Genomic DNA, 25,284 nt, shown 5'->3' with positions numbered 1-25,284 from the left:
GAATACTAACTAACACTGTACACCCACTGTTGTAACAATTTCCCCCTCATCTGCAAATGGAGCTGGCAACTTTAATATTAGACTTTCTTAAAGAAAAAAAATCAATGCAAAAAAAAGCAATGCTTGTTCCACTCTGCTAGAACTTGACCCAAGGAAGTCTAGAAGACTCGTGACTGGAAACAAAAGGGCTTGGAAAGGAATGAAAAAAATCTTAAACCAAACCTAGACAATAGAGCCAGTGTTTGCAGCTCGCTTAAATGACTGGAAGACCAACAGCAACAACACAAACCTCATTTTGAAACACAGTTTACTGATGACAAGAGCCTAACCAACGGATTATGGTTACCACAGTACAGGAAGACAAGTTTATTCCATGACATCTTTGAGAGGGAACAAAAATACCACCTCTCCTACTCCAGGAACTAATGAATTTGACATACATTCCCAAATCGAAGTGTTTGCATTATGTTTAACACCTTACAAGATATTTGTCACTGGGAAAGCCAGAACTTCAATAAATAGCATTCGCACACCCACTAAGCACATGGTCTGAAAAACAAATTCAGAAGCAATATTGCTCAACATTTCAGTAAGCTAGTAAAAAAAATTCCAAAAAAGATTAATTTTCTCAATATTTTGACCCTCAAATAAGCAAAGCAACAGCTTTACTGAATTTAAGCATTCAGTTTGGACATTGCAAGCAGTAGCTTGTAATGGAAATCTGTGTCTCTCCTGAACACTCAAATACCAAGCCATCCTTTTATAGAATGACCTACTCTTTCTCTAGAACCGTGAGTTTTTGTCACATTCAGCATGCAGAAGGACAGCTTACCAACAATATGAAGTTCTATGGGTTTGTGTATTTATTTGTGTAACTGGTAAGCAGGGAACTAGCCAAATATAGTGAGCTATTCGACCCTTCACAGACCCACACAGCACGATACATACCCCTTCTTGCTTTGTGAACAGGTTGAGGCAGTCAGCCAGAGCCTCACACGTTTCCTGAGATACTTCAGAGACGACGTCAACTTTTTGCAGGATGGGAAAAGATATTCCTGAAAGCACAAAAACATTAGTAACATTAGAGGGACATTGTAAACTACAGGATTCTTTTAATTATTCTTTCTTCTAAAGTAATACAGACAAGACATTCACATTCTACAGGAAGGCTGGTGCACTGCAAGATCGGTGTGAGAAGTAGCAGAAGTAGCACTGAGGGAACCTAAGTTCTCCCTTTTGCATCCCTTCCCCAGTACTGGTAGAAGTGGCACATGAATGGATCAAGTTGGCTTAGAAAGCAAAGGCAGTGATCCATGGCGGCAAGACACTGGTAAATGGACTAGCAACAATCTCCTCTTAACTGTTTTCTAAATTTAAAGGCTTCAGAGTTGACAGGTGACAGAATTAAAATAGAAAGGATACTGCACTGCTTTAATATATGCTGAAGTGAGAAATCCAGCTTTTTTTTGGCATTCTGTCACGGTATTTTATAGAAGAGAAAAAGCTTACCATAGTGCAGCTGGAGATTCAGGTTTGGAAAAAACCTATAAACCCCGAGATGGGGTTGTAATGACAAGCACACCGCAAAATAAAAGGGGAAGATTTTCATGGACTCATCTTATGGATAAGCAGTACAACTTGCAGAGCAATGCCTCACATCCTGACTTCTATGGCTATTTATAGAACAGGCTACATGTCTAGAACCAGCAGGAAATCATGATAACCCAATCAGCTGGTAGAAATTATTTGAGTCAGTCTTGAAGAGTGTGATGTGCAGAAACTCCTCAGAAGCCAAACAAGCCATTCTCTCAAGCAGCATACTTCTTGCAATTAAAAGAATTGCCACATTCAGTGACTGCAGACTCCAGGATCAGCTACCACCATTTAAGTGCTTTAAGTTAGTGTCACACCAATAAAGATTAAGAGGTCCATCAGTGACAGTTCTTAAATTTATTTTTTAACTTAGACTGCTTGTGCAGGACAAGATACAGCACATACCCACACACTAATTGTTATCTTTGATACCAAAGCTCACTACTAACTGAAATTGAGTCTTATGGCAGCTATCAAGAACAGCTAACACCTCCAGAAGGAGGAGCAGCACATTGAGTGCAGGCACAGGAGACATCTTTATTTGTAACACATAAGATGCATAAATCTGAAAGATAACTGGATTTAGAATAGCATGTTGAAAGAGTCAGGGAGAGAATTTTAAATATCAGGTCCCAACACAGCCATTTTTATACTACTCAAAAGTTTTTAGGGGAAGCTCCATGTGGAAGGACTTTTAACTCAGAAATCTGCATTCCTCTGGAGCCAGAGGATTCAAAGACTCTAAAGATGCCATATCAACCTCATGTGAGAACGGGGAGAAAGGCAGCAGTTGTCTCTGTTAAGACCTACAGAGGTTCCACATGAACCCAGAAACAGTTCACTGACCTATCACATTACAAACATTCATTGGAAGGAAAACAGGAACTTACTACTGTTATTGGCCAAGACTAGTAGTTTCTAGGAATGAGATAATATCTGGTTTTGCTTTGCTATGGGTTTTGGTTATTCAAGTTGTGTATTTCCTCCTTTTAAAATGTTTTTCTCTTTTAAAAAAGAACCTCACTGGTTCTTCAGGTCAGCAATACAGAGTCAAAGAAACTGCCCCTACATCTACCAAAGGGAATTTATCCACCTCATGCTAATTTTCAAATCCAGATTTTTTGTGAAGAATTCAGTTTTACTGTAACATAATTACAAAGGCTTAACAATAACACACTCACATGTATTATGAAACATATCTTTTCCTGTGAAATAAAAATCTGTTAAAAATTCAGTTAGTCAAAAAGACAGGTTAACATCACAGAGTAACTTACCCCAGTAGCATATGGAGAAAAAGCTGTATTTTATATTCCTTTTGGGAAGGCACAGGGATGAAAGAGGAAGAACTTTTTTCCTCTCAAAACTACAATTCTACTAAAAACTAAAGATTTGTACAGATAAACACCTGTTCTCTAATTTGAGCTTCATAAATTTCAGTCACAATATGTAACTAGGACCAACCAGGTTAAAAGGTCCAACAGTGAGATGTTCTTACAGAACTCCCCTGTCTAATACATGAGCAACTTCTGTACATATTTAAAGCACTGAATAAAACAAGTACAAATCTCTCACATCTTGATGCCTGTGCTATTTGTTAGCAGTTAAGCTACAATAATCCAGGTATGTGTTAATTTAAGAATTATTATTTAAAATGTAGCCTGAGAAGTTCAAATATGGCATAAAAGTCATGGCAAAAGTCTGTGGAACATATCCCATCATCCCATGCCTCCAGGTCTCTGTGTAGTTTTGTGATTTCACATCCTGTTTATCGTGCCCCAGCTGTCATTGTGTTTCCATTCTCCACAAGAAAGGTATTTTGAGGTGGAAGGAGACTAAGACAACTAGCTCTGGGTACCTGCAAGGGGACACCTATGCTCTGCACTAAGCTACCAACTACAGATTTAAAAAAACCAAACAAACCTTGAAAGTGAACCCCTGTATTATAGTCTTACCATACTACTCAATAAGCATTACAGCTAAAGGCAGTTTCGTTGCATTTATAGCCACTAATAACATTACTTTCAATCAGTGCACTGTTGTTTCTCCAAATCCAAAATCTTAACTCTTAGCAATTACTATAATGTTACTTTATTTGAATTTTTTTCAATGAGGAAAACAGTCCTGTATTTTCAAGATCCTACAAATTTAATTTTGGGGAAATTAAAGCATGTTTTGCTTAGAAAAAAAATTAGTTGCTTGGTAACAAACTACATTTTAAAAGAGTAAGTTTTACCTTTTGTAGCATCCAAAGATTTAACCATTGCAAGAAAGTCTGAAATCTCTTTACTGAGTCTTTGTTGGCATGCTTGTGCTTTCTGAAAGGCAACAAGGATAGCTAGTTCAGAAGTGCCTTGATCTAAGGAAAGCATGTTTGCTCTCTTAACTATAGTGAAACTTTTGAATTTGGAGAGCATTAAATCTTAACCAAGATTCCCAGCCCAGAGACTGATACATTAAAACTGAACAAGTACCTTTAAATATACACAAGCAAACAGAAGACTTACACACATTATACTGCTGACCAGCTTTTGTTTAAATAAGCATAGCAAATCAACCCCCAAAGCTATGTTGTATGAACCACTTTTGCATTTCCCCCCCTTGTTTATTAAAAAGTTTGAAAACCCAGGAAGAGCTATTGCTTGTTCTCTGAGAAACCTGAGGCCAAAATAAGCAAATCCACAGGTTAACTGATGTATGGCAAGTACAGCAATGTGCAGGAACCAACCTCAAGATCATATTTCAAGGCTGCACTCAAATCTGGAGACAGTTATCACAGAATGGTTTGGGTTAGAAGGGACCTTAGAAATCATCTAGTTTCAAACCCTCTGCCATGGGTAGGGACACCTTTCACCAAACCAGTTTGCTCAAAGGCCCATTCCAACCTGGCCTTGAACACTATCAGGAATGGGGCACCCACAGCTTCTTGGGGCAACCTGTTCCAGTGCCTCACTGCCTCACAGGAAAGAATTTCTTCCTAACATCTAAACTAAATCTCTCCTCTTTTAGTTTAAAACTGTTCCCATGTGTCCTATCACCATCTGCCCATGTAAAAAGTCAGTCTCCCTCTTTTTCATGAGCCCCCTTTAAAAATTGGAAAGCCACAATGAGGTCTCCCTGGAGCATTTGCTTCTCCAGCATTCTCAGCTTGACTTCACAAGAAAGGTGCTCAAGCTCTCTGGTAGTTTTTGTTACCTCTTCGGGAACTGGTCTAACAGGTCTATGTCTTTCTTGTTCTGACGACCCCAGAGCTGGATGCAGTACTCAGGCAGGGTCTCACAAGGGCAGAGCAGAGGGGGCAAATCACATCCCTTGACCTGGTGGTCACACTGATGCAGCCCAGGATATGGCTGCCCTTCTGAGCTGTGAGTGCATGGTTATGTTATTTAATAACACCATCTTCTTCAGTAGGTGGCTGGGAACTGCCAGCATCAGTTATCTGGTTCTGTCATCTCTGTTCTGCCATGAGCTACTTTGAGTTGTTGTACCAAACGGTATAGTACAAGCCACTTGGAGTTTAGCCAAATGAAGATTTTTGCATTGCAATGTCAACTTCCCATCAAAATAAAAGGTTTTAGAAGTATATGTATAGCAAAAAGCAAGAATTACAGGCTGAACACTAGAATTTCCATTTCAGGTATGAAGTCACTGTGCAATGCATCTAATGTGATCTGAGGCAATAAAGGATCATTTCTAAGCGATGTCACTGGCTGTTTCATAGAGGCCGATCTCGCTGAAGGTTAGCTTTGTTATCTTCCTGTCTCAGTGTCACCAAGTACAGTACACAAGGCTCCCTCTCCTGGCTGAAAGTCTCAAGCAGCTTTCTATGTTGCAGCAGTGCTGGCAAAACTGAAAAGCACAGCCCTGTAGCTATGATAAACAAGCCATTTTATTCACAGTCTGAACAGGAATACATGACAGTAAGCAGTGCAAATACAAATAGCATTTATGTGTCCATGGGACCAATCATCACTTTCAGCCACAAGTACACTGAAGTATTTCAACACAAAACAGTACTAATCTGCAACTGCCTAGATGCATGAGCCAAGTAAGTACTCAGTACATACTTTCAGAGTATCCTGTAGGTCTGTAACAGATACTGTGTCATCTTCATCATCACTACTCAACTGCTCCTGTGTGCAGTAATGAGTGCTATATGCAGAGTGGTCTTCTATTGCTTCCAGCCAACTCTGGAAAGGAAAAAACAGAGTTGTCAAACATTTCAAAGATAATCCCCAAAAGGAAATAGTATACACTCAGAACAACCAACTAAATTTTTTCTTTATGTGAATAAGACATTTGTTAGTAAACTCAGACATCTTAATAAGCAGAAAATAGATTGTTACAAATTTTAACTCTGTGATCAGAGTGCCACACACATAACTGATTAAACTTTTAGCACAAATGCAACCCACCCCTCAGTCTATCCAAGGTCACATAAAAAAAAGTCTCATTAATTAAAAGACTGTATGGAACACATTTTGCATCTTCGGGTTTCTGTTCAGCCAACAAGGTCCCTATGACAAAGTCTGCCTTCTTATGTGTGATGAACTGTGTACAAAACCCCAAGCACTACCATAATAAAGAGGCAGATTCTTCTCCTGTTCATCAAATCACAGAGTGGCTGAGGCTGGTGGGGACCTCTGAAAGCCATATGGTCCAACCCCTCTCTGCTCCAGCAGGGCCACCTAGAGCTGGTTGCCCAGGATCACATCCGGATAGCTTTGGAAAATCTCCAAGGATGGAGATTCCACAACCACAGCTACTGGCAACCTATGCCAGTGCATGGTCAACCTCACATTTTTACTTACGTTCAGAGGGAAGTCCCTGTGCTTCAGTTCATGCTCATTGCCTCTGGTCCTTGTCACCAGGCACCACTCAACAGAGCCTAGGTCTGTCCCTCTTTGTACCCTCTCTTCAGGTATTTACATACATAGACAAGTTTCCCTGAGCCTTCTCTTCTCCAGACTGAGCAGTCCTGGCTCTTTCAACCTTTCCTAGTATAAGAGATGCTCTGGTCCCTTTAATCATCTTAGTGGCCCTTTCTTGGGCTCTCTGTAGTATGTTTTCATCTCTCTTGTAGTGAGGAGCCCAGAACTGGCCACAGTACTCCAGCTGCCTCCACCCCAACTTCACCTCTAGTTACTACAAGTGTAGAAGTACAATAGTAACTGTGCTACAAATAGGCCAAAGAAAAAGGTTATTATCTTGTTTCAGACCCACCTTTTAAGAAAATACAGTTTATTTGGGAATATGGTTAAGAGCAGAATGTACAATTAAACATTCTTTTCTTTGGGATAATGAACTATGAAAGAAAGTCCAACAGAAGAAGGTTGCAATAGAAACTTATCACATTGAGGTGTTACAGAAAAACAGGAAGTTAGATGTCAGGGCATTATACAGATACAGGTGGAAAAAAAGTAGGACTAATTTTAAAGGAGAGAATTACAATCTGTCTGGTTTTTGCTGTTTAGCCTAGAACCATGCTAAAAGATTCAATATCTGCACTTATGTTACCAAGTCCTGATGATCAAGATATGAAACACACTACAACCAATGCATTCATAGCAAGTAGTATGCAAATTATTCATTACAGATGCTATTATATTTTAATGCCTTTGCTAAAGAGTCATTATTACCTCTCTAGTTTGAGAAGGAAGGCTGTTTTTAGGAATCTTGAAACGATGAACAGTGTCATCAAAACATCTGACAGAAAAGAAGGAACTGTCTGTAGATTTTACCTAAAGCAACACAGAGAAAACACAAAGTTAGTATAATAAATCACTTATGAAACACTGAACAGTAAGCAAGGTAGAAAAATACTCTTAACTTTCAAGTTTTTGCCTCAGTCTTGACGCAAAACAATTATAGTTCACAAAAAAAGCTTGGTGAGAACAGTTTTGCACATTGTGCCATCACATCACGAATAAGAATATAGAGGTTCTTTCTGTCTTAAATATTATATTTGTGTTTATTTGCGCCACTCGATTCAGACAAAAATCTCAGCAATAGTGCAAGACCACCAACATTAAAGAACTTCTAAATACTGAAAAGCAAGAGCTATTTTTCATATAGCATGAGTATATATAGGTGCACTTTAACAGAACCTGTCGTGCAAAATCAGGATAGGTCAGTTACTGAAATACTGAAATGATCCTAAATGCATTTTCCTTAAACACTTCATCTTTCTGTATATTATAAATGACACCTGGACAGTTTTCATTCTGTTCACCCATTCCAAAATCAATTCTCACAAGCATAATGAAATTTAGAGAAGTTTTCCAAAAGGCACTTTCAGAATTGATCAGTTATTCAACTGAGATCAGCTTAAGTTACACAATCAGTCACAAGGAGCCAGTGACAGCTAAGCAGGAACTTTGAGCTACTGGAGCTTTGCTGTTCTCTATCACATGCTCCAAACAGTTGCTTTATCCAACTGACAAGGCATGCTTTCAGGATGTCTTATGTCTGTCTAAATCTTCAGGATCTTAGAAAGCAGTGAAGGAGCTTTATGGCCACTTTACATACACGAATACTTTGCTGGACAAGAACAAGTGTTTCTTTCACCAGCACAGGCTTTTTCCTTATTTTATAACAAAGATCAAGTTACCAATCTAGCTGAAGTTTTCATTATTCAGGTATCACCATCACATAAAAAAGCAACCCAGTAATTACAAGTTATTTCCTACCGTGCAGACAGCTTGTGTTAAATGCTTGCATCCCTGACGATGGTCATTATTCACTGCATCAGCTCTTTGAAAGAAGAAGAGATTTAATAATAAAGTGAAGACAGGAATTATTTAAACTGCTTCTCAAAAACTTAAACATAGAACTTACTGTCTGCGATACCAGGAAAGGACTCCATGTTCTAGAACTATCCAGTAGAGTTTCCAACCAAAAAATCGCGAGCTCTAAGAGAAGAATTAAAAGAAATAAAAAAGACCAGGTAAGGTTAACAGGTAACAGTGCAGGTAGCTCGGTGTGCAGCTGCACTGTGAGCTGCAGATGAGCTCTGGGTGGCGGGAGCCTGAAGCAAGAGGCCATGAACTGGCACAGACACTCTGCTTAGCACGGGGCACATGGACCTGTGGTGTCAGGAGCCAAGGACTCAACAGAAAGACCTCAGACTTTCGCATGCTTACACTGCAGGGGTATAAAAGCCCAAGGAGTTCTTTGTTTGGGGTCCCTCCTCAGAGACACCAGCTCAAGCTGCTACTATGATTAAATTATTTTATGGATCCAGACATCTGAGGCTCTGCTATGGGAAATCGAGGGTCAAGCCAGTAAGAAAAGTTTTTCTAACTGTGTGAATGTGGTGAGTTTAGGGAGTCAAGTGAGGCACCTGTCGACTCACTGAAGCCACCTGCAGCGAAGGGTAAGAGTGTCTGATGGTGCAAGTGTAACTGACAGAGTGCCTCCTGAATGGTCAGGCAGGGAAGTTTACTTTACATACAAAACTGCCAATCACTAGGGAAACTTCTTAGGTTCTACATCTCCTGGTGATCACGGCAACCTGAGAGTATTTTACAATTACAGCGCTACTCTCTTTGTTTGGAAACACCTAAAGACAGAAGTTTTGCTATGACTTTGGTAAGAACGGAAATACTAAAATGCTTCATTTTTTAATATTACAGTAGTTGCCGATCACCACACAATTCTATTTTATAAAATCGAATGAGAAACAGAACACATTGAGATATTCAACTACAACATTTTATCTTTCACAAGCTTTAGTACATAGCTCTAGTTTAAAAACAGCTCCTTAAGTTACAATTGTGACTGAACACAAAGAAAAATTTACACTGAAGAAAACTTTAAAGATTTCATTAATGAACATAAAAATTAAGTATTCATGTAGACTTTTATTTAACAAAGGAAAATAGTCACCTGAGCAGCACAGCAAAACAAGCTTTAAACTCTTTGATTGACATGTTTCTCCTAAGTTTCACAAGTTCACAGAAGACTGTGAACTTGTGATAAAATATTAGTCACAGATTCCTAAAGATATTAATCATAGTCTATCAAAGTAATCTATTAAGGAAAGAAAAAAAACAAAAAAAATTTTGCTCACCACACAGACAAGGAACAAAATCTTATCACACTGAAGCTTTGCTGCAAAATTGCCAAGAAATTAAAATTTTGGGGCTGAGGTTAAGAACTCCCATGAATCTATTAATTGCTCCACTCAGTCAGGCCATCTCTATATACTAGACTAAATCAAGTCATTTAGCAAATGTATTATTGAAAAATTCCTTCATTCATCAAATATCACTTAAATATAGAAAAAGGACATACTTTGAGATCTCATAAGCTATTTAGAAAAGTAAGACATACCTTCCATAGGAGGCCTTCATACCGTCTCAGGGGTTTGTTGATAATCTGCACAGAAATTAAAGCTCATGTAGGAACAGCTTCAACTAGACAGCCTTGGCATTTCGAATTTATACAAAGGTTCTTACCTTTCCAGTTTTACCTGCCAGAATCAGTTTCATTTCTGCACCTTGAGCTAGATCAAGGGGTGTCTGATCTGTTTAGTAACCAAGACAAAGCATGAGAATTTGATGCAAATAAACTTAGTGTACTTAACACAAAAATAATTTGACATTGTCTTTACCCATTAAACTTTGGTCCCACAAGTATCAACATTTACTCCTCAGGGGCAGGAGACTAAAAAGGTTTGAACTTTAATGCACTGAACTGTCTGTCAGAGTTCTCCTAACTACAGAGAGCCTTTTGCTCTTACTGATTTGTTTTTAGCTTTCCAGCTATATAAAGCAGTTTAGAACATTCACAAATACCAAGACAGAGGCATCTTTAATCAGAGGACAAGCACACAGTTTGCATAACATCTGCATAAAGTTTTCCTCTATTTGGTTTCATTAGAAGCTTTCTTCTGAGGACTCACTTTTTCCTGGGCCACATCTTCAATTTTTTATTTTTTAATTTTTTTTTTATCTGTGTTCAGTGTTTAGCATCAAGAAAACAAAAGCCAGGCACATTTCATTGTTAAGACAGCTGGTAAATCTTACAGTTTGGAAAATAAAAGCATGTACAGTAAGTATTTTTCTACAGTTCTTCAGTCTCTTGCAATTTAGTCACTCTTGGGCTTCCTTTATTAGTGATGCAAAGTTTGTAAAGCACCTAAAGATTTTCCCTGAATACTGCATAGCAAGTAACATAGCTTATAGAAGCTGTTGAATTTCTGCCTCCACTTAACATTTAATGTACTTTTCATTTGGTACTCACCATTTTTGTTTCTTATTTTAGGATCTGCACCATTTTTCAGAAGTTTCAATGCACAGTGCTTATGAGCACGGTATGCGGCACAGTGCAATGGCGTGTTCCCCATCTGATCTGTACAGTTGATATCAGGGGGTTTGGGCTTGTTCAACTGGAAGAAAACAAAGTTCTGCTTACTTAGCAGTATTCCTCATTCTTCAGATGCCATGTTCTTTCTTTTGAAAGTTAGCTGTTCCTAACTAGGATACTTCAGCATAGATCTGGCAACAGAGGGCATGTAGCAGGTGCTACGACAAGGGCTACAACAATCATGGAAGACAGCCAGCTAGAGAAAAGAACTTCATTTTTTTGCTTGCTATACACTTTTCACCTCTACTGCACAACACAGAAACACTTATCCTGCTCAACTGCACATTGCCAGGAAAGCTGCCCAGCACTGCAGTTTATTTATTTATATTGCCAGAATGGCTCTGTCCAATTCTATTGTCAAAGTCCTCTGTTCTCCATAGAAGGCTCCCAGGCACAGTGTGAAAGGTGGCACAGGCCAGTACTAAATTCAGAAAAATTTTGTGTGGCCACTCTGTTTCAGAGAGTAAGAACTTTGTACTGAAGGGTGGCAGACCTGCCAGTCTCAGTGACAAAGGCAGTTTAGAAGCTCTTAGCATAGGCAGTCTGTTAAACAATTTTGCTGCCTGCTGAGGTCTAACTATTGTGGGAACTTAAAATTAGACCAGCTATATAACCAAGGCAAAAAACCTGAGATATACTTGGACATAATATAAATGTTTTGAGAACTTAACCCAGCAAAGAGATGGGTCATTAAGCGTGACTAACCACCCTAAAATACCACTAGCCTTCTACCCAAATATGTGGCTATTGGATGTGTACATGAGGGCTGGACTAGATGACCTTTAGAGGTCCCTTCCAACCCAAACCACTTTATGCAGTGCCAAGCACTACAGTTAAGCTCACAAGCCCAATGGGGCTGCCTTAATAGAAAGGCTAAGCTACTGCTAAGCAGCCTTAGGAAATGAGAATCACAAGCACATGACACCAATTTTAGAGAAACTCAGTTTAAGCATTCTCATTAGCTGTATGCTATCTTCAAGAAATTACTCTGTAATAATGGAATTCCCATGGCAGCAACTGAAGTTAACATCAACAGCAACCACCTTAAACATGCTTCAGAAATAACTCTATAAACTGCTACAGCTGTTATTTACAGATCAACTGGTAAGAGAACCCAAGTCAAAAAGAGGGAGCTTGTGGAAGTATAACCTTATTCATACTGTGGTCAAATACTTGCATTCCTGAGGATTTCTAAGTTTTAGCTCTTTCCAACCAGCTGTTTTACATCTACCTTATCTCTGTCTCCTGACTTCTTGTCTTCACACCTTTTAAGCATAGAATTAGAATTTAAGGGTTGGAATGGACCTTACAGATCATCTAGCCCCACCCCCCTGCCACAGGCAGGGACACCTACCCACTAGATCAGCTTGCTCAAGGCCTCATCCAACCTGGCTTTGAAGACTACCAGGGTTGAGGCAGGCACCACTTCCACAGGCAATCTGTTTCAGTGTCTCACCACCCTTATAGTAGAAAACTTTTTCCTGATATACAACCTAAACTTTCCCTCCTTCAGTTTGAACCCATTACCCCTTGTCCTATCATTGCAGTTCCTAACAAAGAGCCCCTCTCCAGCTCCCTTGTAGGCCTTTCAGATACTGAAAAGTTGCTATGAGGTCTCCACAGAGTCTTCTCTTCTCCAGGCTGAACAGCCCCAACTTCCTCAGCCTGTCTTCACAGGGGGAATGTTTCAGTCCTCTTATCAATATCATGGCCTCCTCTGGACTTGCTCCAGCAGTTTCATGTCCTTCTTACATTGAGGGCACCAGAACTGCATGCAGTATTTCAGGTGGGGTCTCACAAAAGCAGAGTAGAGGGGGAGAATCACCTCTTTGGACCTGCTGGCCACACTCCTTTTGTTGCAGTCCAAGATTCAATTGGCTTTCTGGGCTGCTAGCGCACATGGACGGCTCATTGTGAGTTTCTCGTCCACTGTCACTCAAGTCTTTCTGCTCGTTGCTGGCATCAATTACTTCCCACTCAATCTGTAGGTGTGTCTGGGGTTGCCATGGCCCAGATGCAGGACCTTGCACTTCATTTTGTTGAATTTCATGAGGTTTGCATTGGCCCAACTCTCTAGCCTGTCAAGGTCCCTCTGGATAGCACATCCCTTCCCTCCAGTGTGTCAACTGTCCCACACAGCTTGGTGTAGTCGGCGAACTTGCTGAGGGTGCACTCAATCTCACTGTCCATGTCGCCAACAAAGATGTTGAACATGCCTGCCATTTCAGCAGCTTATACCATGTTATGAGGCCATATTTGGACCAAAGTTTCACGCATCAACTCAGTGAGATAAAAAGCTCTCCGGTCATTTCAGTAAATGTACAGTACAATTTTTGAGAACTCACAGGAAGAACACACTGGTTTTGCCTCAAGTAGACTATAAAGCCCGGGTTAAGATTCAACTACTGAAGATCTAGCTTCTAGTAGCAAAACACACTGTCAACTAGTGAGAACCTTGACAGAAGAGAAGCAGGAAAGCCACCACTACCATTTGACTTCAAAAAATTTCAATAGAAACCAATTATAAAGTGCATGCAGGTAAAGAAGAAAAAATTAGTCTGAGATCATTAGACGTTTATAGAATTTGACCCATTAAATTATCTCTTCCAGACAACTGTGCTACAATGCACAGTATAGTTTTATTTGGTCAAAATACTCCAGATACAGGAGAATCAATAACAAAAGGATATCTTTCAAGCAAGTGGCACTCTGTTCCAAAGGCAGGGCAGTAAATAACATGTTCTGGTGTCAGGTCTCACAATAAAAGTTGATGTAAGCAGCTAAAGTTTCATGAGCATAATATTCTGCTTGCTAATTAAAAAAAATACAGAATAGGAGCAGAAATGCCTGAACAATCAGTAGGCAAAGTATGAGGAATTCTCAAGATAAAAGGGCAGTTCTGAAGAGCTACACAAACTCTCCACAGAGGTATTAACCTTAGGGTAGGAGTCAGAGAAATTTACACCATGGAGTTGTAAGTGAACAAAGTTCTTTGGACCTCCTCAAAAGTCAGCAGGAGTTTTAAGGTTCTAATTCAATGGTCACAGGTCCAACTACTCACCAAAGGATTCCAAGGAACACCTGTTAAGACTTGACTTAAAACTGATTGAAGGTCAAAAATGTGAAAAGTACTTTGAAAAGTTTTAGAGGCCAACATATAGCTGCCTCAAATACACAGAGCTCAAAGATACTAAATATATTAAAAAACCCAAACACTTTGAAATTCAAACGCTCACAGGAAGAGTTATATGCGTATTAAAAGCACTTGAATTCTTACCAAGGCAGTTAGCTTCCCTGTTTCCCCCTCTCTTGCTGCTCCTAAGAGGAGTTCTTCCAATTTCCTTTCTTGTGTCCTTTCCACTGCTATTAAAAAAACATAAAAAACAAGGTTATTCTTAGTAACCTAGCAAGTAGATATGAAGTACAGCATTCAAAAAACTATATTGAAACAAGCCTAGAGAAACAAGAGTTTCCAGTATTATTTATTTGGGACAGGGTAAATGAAATATTTATTCAAAAAAGTCTGTGTCAGAGCAAAAATACATTTAAAACATGTAAAACTGGAGAAGATACGTAAGTTTGTATACACATACACAGGTATGTAATTATCATCATTTTTTTCAACACTGAAAACCAATCCGACTCCCTGCAAGAGGGAAAATGGAACTGTGCGACACCCTCATCAAATCTCCCCTGTGCTCTTTTCAGTTTCTTTTCTGCCCCTCCTATCATCCCACAGAAATGTCATTCTTCTCCAACAATTCAGCAGATGACCAGTCTAAAGGACTGTTATCTGTACATTTGCATATAGAAGCAGAAGCAAGGTGACTTCATATCTACAGTCTGTAATAGCAGACACAGCTTCAGCAATATTTAGGGATATCACATACAATACCAGGAACCACACAGTTCTTGAACTCTCCAAAACTATTAGCAGTGAACAGGTAAGTGTTTGGACACCATCTGCATAACTTTCAACACCTGTGAGGCAACAGGGGTATGAGGGGAAGGGTTTTTACTAGGTATTGTTTTCCCTTTTGATGTAACCTCTAAGACTGCAACAGCAAATCCTAAACTTGATCCAAAATTGGGCAGCCTTTGCAAACTATTTGTAATCTTGCTCTTTAATGATTCAGTTGACACAAAGTCACTTATTAATCTTGAGTTTTTCCTCTTCCAAGGCTTTGACTACCATGTATCAGAGCTGTAGCAAGGACTACCCCAGCAGGACAGAAATACTTACTTGAATAATGCTATTGGCATTCATCATACTTAACTCTTCGAGTCACAAGAAAACCCACCTGTCAGTACTGCAGATGAGAACCAAAAACTATGTTCTTTCTAATGACCAAATTTAAAGAGAAAATTCAACTGAGCTTCTGTAACTTGCAGTAGAAATATCAGCTTTTAGATTGCACACATGTTGAAAAAGACCAAACAAAGCAGGCTATGACCTATTAAAGTTACCTTCCAGCATATTCCTTATGTCTTTATCATACGTAACTTCTTTTGCAGTCTCTCCACTCCCATTAACAATAGAAGTATCAGCATTATGCTGCAGGAGTAACATCACCACCTCCTGGAAAACAATTTGAAAAACACTGCTTATCTGTCCCTGTAACTTCAAGGCCACAATTAGGCTTTCCAGCTATGGACATGCTGTAAGATGAGCTCCGTAACTTAACAGCTTCTCACCCCTGCTTGTTTCCTATGAAAACAGGAAGAGATGTTTCAGAGAGACTGAAGAGTGAGACTGACTGCAGCCTTCTCTCTCATCTCAGGCAGGCTGAATGAACTAACAGGAGATTAGTTATAGCTGAACAGATCAACTCTGAAAAGCTGGTGTACCTCTGAATTTGACAGATAAAAATAGTACAATTAGTTCTTTTGATAAAACAGTAAGGAGTCACTCCTTCAGAAGGGCCAAGAGGTTTATCCATAGAGGCAGTACTGGTTTTGAAACGATGGTGGCATGTAGAGAACAATCAAACTTACTCTCACATTACACAGGCCTATAAAAAACTCTTTAGTTCTAGTTATCTATGAAGAAACAGCACTTCCAGACACTAAATGGGCATGTGTGTCCAAACTTACTGCTTTTCCCCCCCTCCAGAAACCAGTAAGATTAAAACAATGTGGTTTCCTTCTGTGGTTTTTGACAGAATTACACCAGCTAGGCAATATGCCTAGTCCTTCTGAACACACTGTACCAAAACAGACAATAAGTCATTTTTAGACACTGTAAAAACAACTCTTTGAAGTGATCCTATTGCTAGTACTTCCTTAGTAATTCTACAACTGAGGCTTAAAGAAGCCAACATACTTTACCTTACGTCCTGTGAAAGCTGCACGATGGAGTGGAGTGTCCCCCATGTCATTCAGCACATTCACATCTGCACCAGCCTAAACAGCAAGACCAAAAGACACATCAATGTCCTTCCAACAAGAATTACATAGCTATTCCCTCTGACTGGGGGAAAGGAGAAGACAGGACAGGAAATCAGATCAGAACTATAATACAGCATCCTGGAAACGATAAAGTACAGATGTAAGATTCAGAACCAACGTTCTGTAAATTGCTTCAAAAAGGAAAAGCCGCACGCATTTTTTCCATGCATCTCTCTCACTTTTAAGAAGAAAGTATATGAAAAATAAGTTTAACAGAGTGGGTGGGGGTGGTTTGGCTTGGTTTCTGTTTGGGGTTTTGTAAGTTTTTGGTATGTTTATTTGTTTGGGGTTTTTTTGGGGGAAGTGTTAGGGGAAAAAAGCCAACAAACAACTTAATGAAAGAACTATAGTGCTACTGTATAACATGCATACATATATATAATATGTAGACAATAGCACCAGACTCCTTGTGTTCCTGATTTAAGTAGTGTTCTCGCTAGGCAACTATTGCTGCTCTTTCACTGGAAGTGAAAACTTCCATGTGAGCATCAAGACGGTACCACCTAACACGTAACCTTTCTTCTCCCTTTTCTCTTCTACAGTCTTTGTCTTGAATCTCCCCTCTTTTTGTGACACATTTTCTCAGTACCACACCTTTATCTTAAAGGAAAACTGCTTACCACACTGCACAGACACTGTTCCAGGAAACGAAGAAATCCTATCCTCCTTTCATTAAGTATTTCTTCTACACCACTTTACCTAACCTCTCAAAGGGTCAGAAAAAGGGCAGGACATATTTAACTTCAGCACATATGTTTAGATCACGTGATTTAGCCAGGTCACTGCTGCCTGCCTAAAGTTAACTGATGAACCTGACTACTTCCAGAGCTGTTCCTGATACTTGCTCTTTGAGCACAAAATCTAGGCACAAGACCACAGACACATCTACACATCCTAGCTTTCAGAGGTGCACAGCCTCCCTTATTTCCCATCTTATTCTTTAAGTAATACCCTCTCAAGAACCCTATCAAGAAAGAGAGTGCAAAGTTACAGATAGTCTTCCAACTCCTGAAGTGTTGATAAATGCATTAATTGATAAAACTGTACCTTTTGCTTTAAGTAGCCCTCTTGAATTGAAAACAGCATTATTTATTGAGCAAGTATGTAGGCTAAAAAATAATTTCTTCAGGAAATCTCAAATTTGTTTCCTCCTTTAGAGTCCAGATTATGGCTGGCAGCCTTTTTTCTGTATGAAATTCAAGTTTAAATCAGCTACCTTTGTACTTGAGGCTGCTTATTATGCTCCTGTCATCTACAGCAAAATCCTTCAAATATTAATAGGGTCTAATGCAGCAAGGATTGGTTGAAGCTACCCTGAGAGTAAAAAAATACACAAATTCAGTCAGAAGCCACATATTCACTGCATTTGCAGTTGTTATGCAAATACAAATAGGTCAGCTTTGATAACAGAGGCACATCATTTCAAAGTTCATCACACATTTCATTCTTTCACAGATGTTAGAGTGAAATAATGAGTCAAACTATGTTAGCCTGTGCCTGAAAGAAACACATCCAAGTTACTTCGCACAGAATTCCATGCATATTTCTATGCACAACATACAATTAGATAATACAGATTTTCTGCATTTGAAACACTTCAGCCTTTGCTACAACTCAGTAAGTGAAATTACCTAGATTTATCTACTTTATGTACTACAGTAAGCTAGATCAGACCTTTGACACAATTGCATTAGTAGTATCAGATGTTGGCTTACTATATACAGATGCCCACTAAGCTTGAAAAAAGCTGAGATTTCATGAGGGCTCACCTATATATTACATGCCTCTAATTCCTACATGCAGATGGTTACACACATACACACTCCGAGAGAAAGCTAGATAAGTACTGATAATTCTAAACACTGTTCAGAGTAACTGCTATGTGCTACTGTATAGACTTTCAGTGTCACTATTTTGGGTCCTTGTAAACTGGGCCAATCTTAATACCACAACTATTTAATTCCTTAGTTTTAACAGCTGTCTCTGTGTTACAGGTAGATAAACTGTAGGAGTGACTCTGCCTCTTTATAAAGCCTCCTTTCTTCTATCATGAAAACCTGAATATATACTAACCACTTCTAGCATAACTAAGAATTTTCTACCTTAGACACAGAGGTAAGTAGAAATATACCTTCAGCAAATCCTCTACGACAACAGCATGTCCGAAGTAGCAAGCAAGGTGAAGAGGTGTCCAACCCATATTAGATTTACTTCTGCCTAAAAAACAAAACAGGTAAATTAAGTTTTGGTCACACAATACAAAAAGAGATCTTGTCATGTACTTGGAGGCTGGCATGGATGACCATTCTTCACAGTAACAGAGGAGTAAGGAGGCTGGAAGCATCAATACTATTCATGTTATTTGCATTACTAAATCAGGATACAGTTTGAGAATGCTATATTCAAATGCACAAAACTTTTCTGAAAGGAGAAAGTCATGTAGCCTGACTGAGAATAAAACTTCTGTTTGCATGTAACACCTTGTCCTTCAGCACCAGCAGGAAGCTTCAGTTACTTTCATTCACTATGAAAATACCATATACAAGTACATATTTCTCTTGCTTATCAAAAACCTCTTTGCCAATTTTATTTCCTTCACACAAATGAAAGGTAGGACAACCCATCTTTCAAACAAAGGATTCAAAACAAAATAGGTCAAATGAATTAATGTTGAGGGGTTTTGTTGCCTTGTGCTTGCACCCAATTTTAAAAGAGACACCCTTACTAAATAACATGATTGGAAATCTTTGTGCACGGTAGAACTCATGTATCATCTACAGCACTAAGCTGCAGAATGATAAAGCACAAACAGGGAGTAGGCACAGAAGTGACCATGCAAAGGAAAACATGATTCGTGCTTTAAAGAGCATTAAAAACATGTCCTTGAGGACTGGCTGTATGAATAAAAATCAACAACTGTCCTACAATCACTTCTTTAAAAGCAAGACATTAAAGCATTAGAGATTACTAAAGGTTAAAAGGTTAAACAACTCATGTTTACTCCAGCTGTTACAACTCCAACTGTAACATTCAACTGTATTAAGCAAAGCTGATTTGTGCTTTGTTTTTACTAAGCAACAGACCCATGGCATTCTGAGTGCCACCTAAAAGCTATCATTTTGTATTTGGAAGCAAAATGAAAATAAGGAATTAGAAATTGTTTTGAAATTACTGTCATCATTAAGTTTTCCCCTTTCGTGTATCCTCAAGTATTGAGGCTTGGAACATGCACAACTTAAGTTTGCCCTGAGGAAACCAACCACTAGCACGAGGCAAAACAAACTGCTGGTCTTGCACTTCCATCATTCCTTCTTCTCTCATATTAAAAATTAACATTAGAATGGGGTTCACAGCTGAAATATTTTCCCATTTCTTACAGTTGTTTCCAGTTAACATTTCTGCCCTTTTTATACAATTTCTTTTATTATTTGATTGTTTCTTCTCAACTCCTGTTGTTTCCAGTCCCAGATTTAGATCTTTCCTTTATCATACTCTGGCCTGCAACAGAGCTCCTACCCTGTGTGACTGATGGGCTAAAGTACCACAGAAGACAAATACTGTGTGGATCATTAACTCTGGGGCTGCTTCTACTTGATAACATACTAAATGGACATCATTCATCCCTCAGTCTAGTAGGGAAGAAGATTCTTTGAAAGAACACAGAAGAAGTCTGAGTTGGACTGAATTAGTACAATTAGCCCAAGATAGTCATTAATTACAGCACTGACAAGACAGTGCTGATGCCAAAGAATTCAGTCATGAGAAACATAATCAGGAACCTGTCCAGATTTGTAGTTCTTACTGAGTAAAGTGCCATAGGCCCTTGTTCTGCATCCAGGCTGAATGTTTGTATTTCTGATGTTAGCCGACCAGTTATTTCTCAAGCTCTTGAGGTGTTTGTTACTTCTTTTCAAGTGACCACAAGTATCTGCCATTATTTATTATTATTTTAAACCAGGACACCATTATACTCGGCAAAATGCAAGGATAGAAAAAGTAGAAATAATATAACCCCAACAAAATATAATTCCTCTACCCCTCCCACCCAGCATTTTGCTTTAATGCTAGTTAACTCTAAGTCTCATTTGTTAGAGAACGGAGACAAACTAGGCAGGCATTTCCCAGATGTGGTCTGCTAGGTCACAGTGCAATGACTCAAATGTGCATTTTTCCATAACACACTATTGACCATTGACCTTATTTCATAGATTTCTTACTTTGCAAGTTCCTAGATATTCTATTTTCTTATACTTAAGGAGAATGAGCCAACAATAGACAGCCTCAGAAGACATGATAATTTTGTATGAAACCTAGGTTTAGCACTGTTTTAATGTAGATACCTTCTTTCCAAACCTGTGAACTGGGAAAACCAAAACCAGAAGTTCACATCATTTGCCTGGATTCTCAAACAAGTTCTGCTTATCTGCAAGCACTGACTGGGTAGAACACAGTCACAACAGAGCAAGAACAAGAAGACTGAATTTATTTCCTCTTCCTTCACTTTGGCTGAAATTGAGATGTTTAGGATCACTGCTGGCAGTCTTTACACACACAAATCTACAGCACACACAGCCACAGATATAGGTAAGCCCCTGAAAAGACATGTACAGGATGTCAAAGTTAGGCTTTGACACCCAGGCACATTAACTTGTCAGTCTTATGTCTCCCAAGGAACACCGTGGAGGAAGTTTACCTCCAGTACAGCCTCCCACCTGCTCCAGAAGCACTTTATTCCAAGCCAAGTGTCACTGCCACATCAGATGCAAGTCCTGAAGGAACTGCTGCAGCACTGAAGACATTCCCCATACCCTGACTTTCTAGGGACATCTGATTATCCAAGAAGGTAATGACAGAAGCACAAGAGGCTGCTGGGAAGAGAAGGAAGATTGAGGGTTGCAAAAAGACAGTTACAGTCTACAGCCTGTATTTTAGCTAATCATCATGTGGTTATGAAATTACTATCTGGTAGCACTACAAGAGCTGATCTGTTGGGTAAGACACAGTCATTTTGCTAGTGAGGAGGCAGAATGGTAGAGGCAGTTATGCTGCAGAGGCTGTTTGGCCTAAATTTGTCTTAGACTATTTCCAATGGAGTACTCTATGTGAGAAGAGTAACAAAGTCAGTCTCTGAAAAGTGACTGCGGAAGAACATAGATTTAACTCTGAAGTTTCACACACCTAGAACAGTTCCCCCAGAGAACACTTCAGTTACACTTCCGTGTCCTCTAATGCTTAGAAGAGCTGGAACTTAAGGAACAGACTGTGGACAGATTCCACATTCAGAAATTATTTTTTTTAACTTAAACTATCATGAATACATTCCATCTAGCTTCCCATTAGCAAGCAAGTATTAACTGGCTGGCCATGTATTGCTTAACTGGAAAAACAACAGCTATGCACCATCTTGCCCTTTATTACCTAAGTCTCTTGTGTGCTGCAGGCTTTATGACCAGAGACCAACTTGCTTGATATGATACAGACTGCAGATTATGTTATTTCATTGTATTTTCTTAAATTTGGATAGCATTTAAGAACACATCAGAGATGTTCTGAAATCTCTTCTAAGCGGAAGAGACCTCAGGAACTTATTTATGGGTACTGTTGCAGGAATCTTAAGGTACTTTGATTTCAAGCTGTTTAGGCACTACATACAATGTCTTGAATATTTGCAAAGGACATACTTGTGAGGGTGGAGGACTTCAGCTTCATCGAGGTGTCTCCAGTTCCCCTTTAAATTATGAACTACCTCCCCAAAGATGAAGTAGCAAGAGTTTGGATTTTACAGCTTGTTTTTCTAAGGTGAGTACATTAACCATTGGGAAAACACAAACATGGCTGAGCAGTCAAACAAAAGGATGAGTAAACTGATGATTAAGAATCAGGCTTGGGAAAGCAATAGAGCTTGTTCAGACAACAGGCATCCCTGCTCTTTAGGGCAAGGTGTTCCCTCTGTCATGGCAGAGAGGAAGCACAGCTGCTCTCTCCCCTCTCCCTCTGTAGCACGATCTTCTCAGTGCTGCTTACCAGTTAAATGCTCAACAATGGATTACCAGCCTGTGTAGAAAAGAGTGGGATACACATCCACCTTTTTGAAGCAACCACAAGAAACACAGTAATGTAAATACAGGGAAATATAAAGCTACTAAGTGAATAAATAAGGCAGTCTGCAATTGCAAGAAAGCCTGCAAGTCCAGTCCCAGTTTGAAGTTTTAATGCTCAGCAAGCAAGTAGCTTAGCCATAACTACGTTAGCTACACATGATCAAAACTTTAGTGTTAGTGGAAGACCCAGACACAGATGAAGACCAGTTTTAGCTTCTTTTCCCAAGTAACCTAGTATACTGCTAATAATAAAAAGCATGTATTTGTCCCAAACATTCCTGCAAGTGGCAAGAAATATAACTGCTCCTACTGTGTGATTATGAAACATGGGTCTGGAAAAAAAAAATAAACAAATCACACCTAACAGAGCACAAATGAGTCATCTCATCTAAATTCTGCAGCCCTGATGAAGGCTCTTTAGCTCCCTGAACCACCTCTGGCACCAGAGTCTGTTTTGTTTAGTATTATGAAGCTCCAAAGTTGGCATAAGCATGAACACAGGAAAAAGAAGTACTGATTCTTTGGTTTGGCCACACTTCTAGTGCCTGTGAATTACTCTGAGGTTTTCTGTACAAGTACCCATACTCTGCTTTTACTATCCCTCCCCTATGCAAGTATATGGCCTTAAGTCACAGGGTAAAAGCAGCTGTTTAAGTGGGGGGTTTTATTACTCTAAGCACTTCAAAGAAAGCAAGATTACACTTTCACTACCTGTGTCACTACACATGCCATCAACAGTGAAATTACAAACATTTGAGGAAGGCTACTAACCTTTACAGTTGATATCAAAGCTTATTTCTCCTTTTTCCATGGTATCCAGCAGCTGCTTAACTTCTTCAGCATTTCCATTTCTAGCATCATGGAGAAGCTGCTGTTCTGCTTCAGTACTCATCTCTAATAAAAACAGGAAAGAACCAATTTTGCAAGCTCTCATATGCTACTATAAACTACGAATTAATATTACGTCACTTTCCTCCCTTATTCAATACTAACTTGGTACGAGGAAGAGAATGATTCTCTCTGTGGAACGCATTTAATGTGCAAGCGGTTTTCAACAGTCCAGTCAGCACTCATTCAGGCTACTAAGAAGCATTAAAATTCCTTAAACAAAGCAGTTAAATAACAGAATACCCATGTTTCCTTGCTTCCTGGCTTTTTAGGTTTGAAGTGTGGCTTAGGATTTGGAACTGTATGCCACAAACAAGGCAAGCTTTGCTGCAAGCATAACCAGTAAGCATTTACTTGTTCCTCATAAGGTTTTCACCTTTACCCCTAAAGATTTCAAGGGGCAACATGGAAGGAAAAAAAAATGTGTACACCTATTTACCCAAGTATTTCTTCAGAAATAACTGAGACTTATTTTGGCTACCAACCCTGAGAAACTGAATCTGTCATTGCATGGAGGTCCCAGATAGAATCACATTGGTGATTGTACTATCATCTCTTGAGCTCAAGATACCTGAGCCTCTCCAACCTCAACTTGAACAGGAGTCAGATTTTCTTTAAGAAACACAACATCACAATATAAAGAAGTTAACAGACAACTGTAAAACATCACTAATTAATTCTCAGCTTACCATCGCTCTTGAACTACAAAATAAAACTACTTACATCTTTCAAAGAAGGCGGAAAACAAAATTTGTTAGCACAGTTATTTCACAGCTCTCTACTACCCAGAGAGCCTTAGACCTTTAGGCAAACAATATTGCTACTTACTGAGTCTCTTGTAGAACACAGTTATTAAGGGATGCCTTAACCAATCCTTTTTCACACTGAAATCACAATCTGAAGTTGGTTTGCCTTTTTTTAATGTTATTACAACAACTAGACCCAGATGCAGCAATGCCCTATTTAAACACACTGCTTTTAAGAGGTGCCAAGGAAAGATTTTAGAAACAGCTTCAAAAGTCTATGCTGCTCTACACAATGTATTGCTGTTAAATACAATAGGAAAACAAGAGGTTGATGTCCAAATTTAACATCTTCCATTTAGCACCTTCACTGACACACTAGGTTTACCAGACCCTGCAGAATCTAGATTTCTGAAGTTAGTTAATGACTACCAGCCTCACATAGTCAGCTTTCCTATACTACCAGAGGTTTTGATTGGTCTGACAAACTGTTTACACTCTGCTCTATTGGACAGGCAGCTTGACTGCACCACACAAACTCATAGCTTAAATAAATGCAGGGAGCTCTTTGCCTACTGCAAAATAAGAAGCCACAAGAAAAGAAACAGTGAAAACACTAGGTAAGTAACAAAAAGCCTGTCACAGTGACAGATCTTGTAATATTCTAGACTGAGGCAGAAGCCTAGAACAGGACAGACTGCCAAAGCACTAACAATAAAGAGAGGTTTCCCTGCTTTTTGCTCAATCAGCAAAGACAGAAAGACAATCTGTTTTCAAAGAATTTGACAGACAGACTAAACAAGCCCTTTCTAGCATGCTTCAGAAGAACAGACTGAATCAGACACCTGCAATCTACCACAGACACAGCACACAAATGCCTCCTCCAGAAGCAGTCAGACAGCACTCTTGTTTGTGCATGCTTCTCCATTCTATTAGAAAACAAGACAAAACAGCAATAGTTGTTCTAGTAGTCCTTTGAGTCCTGAAGCTACCTTCTCCTTTAAACAGGAGTCTATCCACTTGTGCAAGGCAACACACCACAGTTTATTGTTACCAGGACAGGTATAATTTCCCTCAGTGCATCAGTTCTACCACTGTCTAGAGAAAGATCAAAATCAAATATGTTAATGCATTATCAGCCTATA

The 25,284-nt window shown here is 39.2% G+C and overlaps 1 protein-coding gene across 1 annotated transcript; it reads right to left on the bottom strand.

Annotated features, from left to right (window-relative positions):
- Window positions 1-948: 948 nt before the first annotated feature.
- On the bottom strand, window positions 949-23,400 carry LOC103807586 (oxysterol-binding protein-related protein 1-like; the record flags this gene model as incomplete). The annotated part of the gene is made up of 14 exons (XM_009080318.1): window positions 23,280-23,400; window positions 18,539-18,624; window positions 16,288-16,362; window positions 15,427-15,538; window positions 14,237-14,322; window positions 10,837-10,981; window positions 10,050-10,117; window positions 9,925-9,969; window positions 8,428-8,501; window positions 8,280-8,343; window positions 7,230-7,331; window positions 5,658-5,780; window positions 3,827-3,908; window positions 949-1,055 (listed from the first exon to the last, which is right to left on the bottom strand). Coding segments are annotated over exons 1-14 (1,290 nt in total), but the record flags the coding sequence as incomplete, so codon positions are not given.
- Window positions 23,401-25,284: the final 1,884 nt, after the last annotated feature.

Source organism: Acanthisitta chloris, unplaced genomic scaffold (assembly GCF_000695815.1).
Source record: "Acanthisitta chloris isolate BGI_N310 unplaced genomic scaffold, ASM69581v1 scaffold21038, whole genome shotgun sequence".
NCBI classification, from domain to species: Eukaryota; Metazoa; Chordata; class Aves; order Passeriformes; family Acanthisittidae; genus Acanthisitta; species Acanthisitta chloris.
The sequence above is the reverse complement of the archived record's forward strand: the minus strand, read 5'-3'. Positions and strand labels throughout refer to the sequence as shown.